The 5,428-nt window shown below is 37.0% G+C and overlaps 1 protein-coding gene across 1 annotated transcript; it reads left to right on the top strand.

The window, feature by feature from the left end:
- Nucleotides 1-2,310: 2,310 nt before the first annotated feature.
- On the top strand, nucleotides 2,311-4,327 carry LOC104966297 (WW domain-containing adapter protein with coiled-coil-like). Its single transcript, XM_010795484.1, has 4 exons — nucleotides 2,311-2,541; nucleotides 2,737-2,767; nucleotides 3,582-3,782; nucleotides 4,289-4,327. The coding sequence occupies exons 1-4, from the start codon at nucleotides 2,501-2,503 to the stop codon at nucleotides 4,325-4,327; spliced, it is 312 nt and encodes a 103-aa protein (XP_010793786.1). The 5' UTR covers nucleotides 2,311-2,500.
- Nucleotides 4,328-5,428: the final 1,101 nt, after the last annotated feature.

The raw sequence follows: 5,428 nt of genomic DNA, 5'->3' as shown, positions 1-5,428 counted from the left end.
ATCATCAGCTAACGCCTCCGTTGTAAATGCGCTTCAACACCGACAGGATTACAGTGAACAATCGCACTGTCAAGTGTACAGCATAAGAGAAATATTTCTTATCAATGTATAGACATATATCAATATTATTAAGAAGCTACATTTTAGAAAAATAAAATAAGTTTTGAATTTGAATTTTGAACTGATAATATATGTAACTTTCCTTAATTATTAAAATCATTACATATAGGCAATTCATTTGCATCATCAATTTAAACTGGGTTGAATTCTTTATGTTCTATTAATATTAGCACTGCACATATGTTGGAGGTTCTATTGAGCTTAGCCTTCTTAATATCTGCACAACCCTTGTAAAATCACTAACATCTACAAATAATGTAATCAATGTTTTGCATTGGGTTTTTGATGCTGCCATGTAGTTCTAGGAAAAACAATATTCTAGTTAGATGTATAATTAAATTAACTTAAACTTGACAAAACACTGTTTTGATAAATGGTATCTTATTTAGCAGTGGTAAGCATCACATGGGTGAGTTTTGTTAAACTGTTTGATAGCTCCCCCTACAGGCCATCTTAAGATACACTGCAATTGCAACAAGTAGTCAGTCAAACAACAGAAAAGGCACATGTAAAGAATGTGAGTCGATTCTTTTACAAAAAAATAATTGAAAAATAAATTAAATGTGTCTTCAAACAGCTGAGTTAGACAAGTGTATCTTCAGTCACTTTTAGTGTGTGTGTGACCCTACTGACCACTGAACAAGGACACTGCTGTAGATTAACCTCCTACATTCCCCTCTAATATTTGCATAACATTAAATATCAGCAAAATATTTTGTTTACATATCAGATTTTATATTTAAACACATTATCTTGATTTCGTTTTTTAAAAATGTATCTGATAGGCTAATATTGATCTACTTAGGTGTACTCTATATTTTGTATTTGTCAAGTAATTAAATGAGGAACCGAGCATTTCACAGCAATATGTGATGAATAAAAACTTGGAACAAATCCTTACACATTTTTTTTTTTTAATTCAGCAAACAAATTAGTGGACACCTGATGAATTAAAAATATCAAAAAGGAATTTGCATCAAACACATGAATACATATAAAAGGGTGCGTGTGTTTCCATCTGCCTGTGTGTGAACAAGTTCCAGAAATGGGCAAACAATAGCAGTGCACCCTTTTGTGCCCCGCTTTTCCCAACATTAAAGTGTGTTGTGTGCCAAAACGCTGAGCCACCGCTTCTTTTGTCCACAATATGATGTGGGTTATATTGTCTGGGAACAATGGAGCCCAGCAGCCCTCTTCTGACAGATAGGCTTCTCACTCTGAAACATCAATTCAACCTAGCCACAAAAATGTGAAGAGACTACTCAGCATGCACACAATGCTTCATTTCATCTGCCTAATTATAGACTTTGCTTTCCAACATACTTATTTGTAATACTTTTGAATGATTTATATATTTTATGACACATGTTTTTATAATATTTGCACATTTTCCCTCTGCAATAGTCTCACCAGTGTTTAATGCCCCAGGGTATGTGCAGATGTTTAGGATGGCCTGTTGGTCTATGGATAAACTGTGTAGGGATTATGCTGATCTCTTGCTCCTTGCTTTGTTACCATAAAACCACTAGATGTCAGGAGAGAACAAATCATTGCCTGCTGTAGGTCTTTAATGCTCTAAATACATTTGATCCACAGCTTTTGTAGGAAATGGGCAAACTGGGTTATTTATTCTAAACAGTTGTAAATGCAGTTGTGGGTACAAAATGACAATCCATCCAGCAAAAATAAAAAGGTATACGAGTTTTAGCGGACTGCCCCACAACAACTAGTGTGTGTCCCGGATGTTGCCATCGGAAGGGGGAGGATATGGGTTGCAGTCAAGTTGCCAGGTCTGTACAAAACCCAATGTTGTCAATCTATTTAATTGATATTCCATAACTGCTCGATTTGCTTGAACATTAATGGAATAAGTCATAATCCTTACACTTGAGACTGATAGGAGTCTTACTCTCTATTCCTCCATTTGTTTTGTTACACTGTTACAGTGTTTATTAAGCTTTTGTGCTAATATTGTAGTAACATTAATAGTTATAAGTGAGTGAAATTAAATACGTGTTCATGTATAAACCAACAGGAAAACACCCCCCATATTATTTACTTGGCATTACATGGTTACTTGACACTTTTCCTAGGTATTATTGCTTTATAAAGGGGTTATCCCACTGGTTAGTGTACAATATCTGGCAACCCAGCGCGCAGCTCTACTGCTACGTTTTGTGGGCAGATAGAGATACGGCTGTGTCTGAGTGGGAGATGGACTGAGTGAGGGCGCTCTTTCGACCAGTGCTGCTGATAGCATTGAAATACACACAAGCTAGGTTGAAATTATTGACAATTTTAGATCTCCGAATCAACAAGAAGAATAGAGTACCGTTATCAATCTTTCACATCCCACTCCATACACACTAACACGGCATTGATGGTAATGTATGCAAGGAAACAACCGAGACTCGGCGATGGGTAAACATCCTTTTAACGTTACTTATTCTGATTTTCCTTTAACTCGTAGCTACGCTTTTACAATCCGCCATTTTTACTGAAACCAAAATAAGTGCATAGCAACTTAGACGTTCAGCTGTTGCTGCTCTTAGAACTATTTATATTATTTGACATTTAAAGCGTTATATTCACAACTGTCTTTCTTTTTATTTGCAGGTGCGACCGAAGAGATACTCAGCCCTATCAGGTACTTGTTAGCTTGTTTAGCCTGTTAGCTTGCTAGCAGCAAATAAGATTAAAATGGACACTCTAGTTCAGGCTTCTGGAAAGCACAACAGGCCGCAGTCAGTGCGGAAAATAACGTGAAAAGTGACATATTGTGTTCGAAATTACGGTCTAAACGCTGCAAATACGTTCAGACGTGGTTATTACCAGGCAACGACAACATAGTCTGGATGTTTCGTCGAATTCAGCTGTTTTTGAAAAGGTACAGGCGAGTTTAGTTGCAGCTCAAAGCTAATGATAGCCTGTTACAGTTAGCTTGGTTGCTAGTCAGTCCGATTAGGGCCTGACCGCAATCTGTCATTTTAAGGATATAGCTAGCTAAGCTTCCGAAACATTAAAGGGGCTCCTAATGAATACTGCAAAACCACGTATAAACCACTACATTCAAAATATAGTTTATAACTAATGACGAAGGTGAATACTAGGTTGTCTTATAAAACCTTCTGTTTACTTCCTTAATCCGAAAAATAAATGTCATTATACATAAGTGCATTGTTACTAAGTGAGCATTCACTATAGTTGATATTGTGACATTGACGCGACATATATTAATCTTCTACTTTGAAACCATACATAAATAGCTGTTTGAATCAAGATTAGCACCCCTAACCAATTACTAAAATATTCATAGCAAGTTTGTTTTTCACTTTGGTACATTGAACAGCCCAACAAGGGGTGACACTGGTTTGAGAGACATTGTGATGATGATACAAGGAGGTAATCAGTCTTCGTACAAAATATTGGATTGTTGTGAGGTGTTTGATTTGTGTTTACAGGCTCTCAAATACTCGTCCAAGAGCCATCCAGGAGGGGACCACCGCCATGAAAAGATGCGAGACTCCTCAGATGTCACTCCTCCCTGCAAAATGCTCAGGAGGTCTGACAGCCCTGAAAACAAACACATCGACAGCACAGGGCACAGCAGAGCAAAGGCTGTCCATACACACCGGGCCAGAGACAGGGATGGAGGTGAGAGAGTGGTTATTGAGACTATAATGGGTTTAGATTCAAAACAAACTGCACTACGCCTCTTCAACACTGCAGCTGTATACTTCATTCCTGTTACCCTCAGATATAAATACAGCCAAGTAGTAAAGTAGTAGTTATTTCAGAGGCTGAAGTTACTTAGATGCACTGAGGAAATTTGGTAGCAACCTAGCAAATATCTATAACAAAAATATCTTAATTTCAACCAGTTGAGTAAATGTCAGTTGTCGGCAGTTAATTTCTATAACTGAAACCACAAAAATAGATGTTGGTTGATGTGTTTACATTCTAATGCAGTGTAGTGAAGTGGAATATGGTTGTATTCATTTGAATTTTTTCAGAAGTACAACATTTTTAATTGACTGGATTTCTTTTAAGGATTGTGGAAAAAGCTGAAAGGCAGTTTTATCCATCTATGTGGTATATGTGATGTGGGGCTGATTCTAGTTTATTATGGTGGTATTGTTCTGAGTTTCAAAACATTTGATTTGTGTAGCCTGTTTTTCAAATTTGTATTGTCATAACATATGCGTAAGACAAATCATGAACTGCAGTAGCCACTGCTGTGTGTACAACATCCGTCTAAAGACAAGCGGCTACAAAACTAATAAGGATGTATAGTATTTTGCGGTTCAATGGTTGATGGAGATGTTGTGGGTTACTTTGTAGATCAAGATGAAAATATGACCCATAACAACACACAGACAGTTACAGGAATGTGTGTACAATGTGCATAAACCCAGTGTTGCTTTTTATTCTGAGATATATAAGATTGGATATTGTCTATGCTTTAGATAATGACATAAAAAAACAAAGTGACAGCTTACATTGATTCAGCAGTCTTCTGCTATAGGAAGCTGCCTATTAGGGCTTTGTTTTTGATCAAACTGGGTTTCTATACAAACGCCAATGTTGTTTTTGGGTATGAGATAAATACTTTAAGATGTACAACAGGTTAAATGACAACAAATGCTGCTCATGTTATTTTCTGGTTCTAGCTATAGCTCTTGAACACTATAAGCTTGTTATTTATAACTCTCATTACTTGCAAATGTTGACAGCCTAACCTGAGAAGTAATAATTACTTACTTTGGATCCTATAGGTTTGGCGAATGATTTCAAATCAGAATCACACATGCCATACAGGCCAAATTACTCATAGTGTAAGATGGCTGAAATGTGCTGATCTGGGGGGAAAACGCTGCTTTTTTTGAGGATTGACAAGTTGACGCTGGAAAGTGGTACAGTGGCGCATATCTTTGTGTGGATACGCATCAAGATACCGCCAGTGTATGGGCTTGAATACAAAAACAATGGATGTGGTACTTTTGACGCCCATCTTGCATTGCCATGTTTGCTGCCCTTCTATTTCCCATTATCCTCTCTGTGCATATTGAAAAGGGATGAATGGAAAAGCTTTTATGAAAGCCAAACCAAGCTCATTAAAGTGTCTGCTGTAATTTCAGCTACAGGTGAGAGTTCTTCATCGGTTATTATCTTCCCTGGAAAAATAGATTGTTAATTGCAGACTGGGTAATGTGTAGTCTTTTAGAAACCATCTCTTGTGATTGGAATAATGTTTTTACTAATGAAAATGGCTAATGTAATCATGGATTCATTATTCTGCAGCAGCTAT

This window comes from Notothenia coriiceps, unplaced genomic scaffold (genome assembly GCF_000735185.1).
Source record: "Notothenia coriiceps isolate Sejong01 unplaced genomic scaffold, NC01 NC01_scaffold00037246, whole genome shotgun sequence".
Taxonomy (NCBI): domain Eukaryota; kingdom Metazoa; phylum Chordata; class Actinopteri; order Perciformes; family Nototheniidae; genus Notothenia; species Notothenia coriiceps.
This window is presented reverse-complemented; position numbering and strand designations above follow the sequence as displayed.

Bases quoted from the DNA above. Each gene is read 5' to 3' on its own strand.
- LOC104966297 (XM_010795484.1), top strand. From the start codon at position 2,501: ATGGTAATGTATGCAAGGAAACAACCGAGACTCGGCGATGG. The intron at 2,768-3,581 runs GTACTTGTTAGC...TTGTGTTTACAG, and splicing joins GAGATACTCAGCCCTATCAG to GCTCTCAAATACTCGTCCAA. The intron at 3,783-4,288 runs GTGGTTATTGAG...TGATTTGTGTAG, and splicing joins ACAGGGATGGAGGTGAGAGA to CCTGTTTTTCAAATTTGTAT.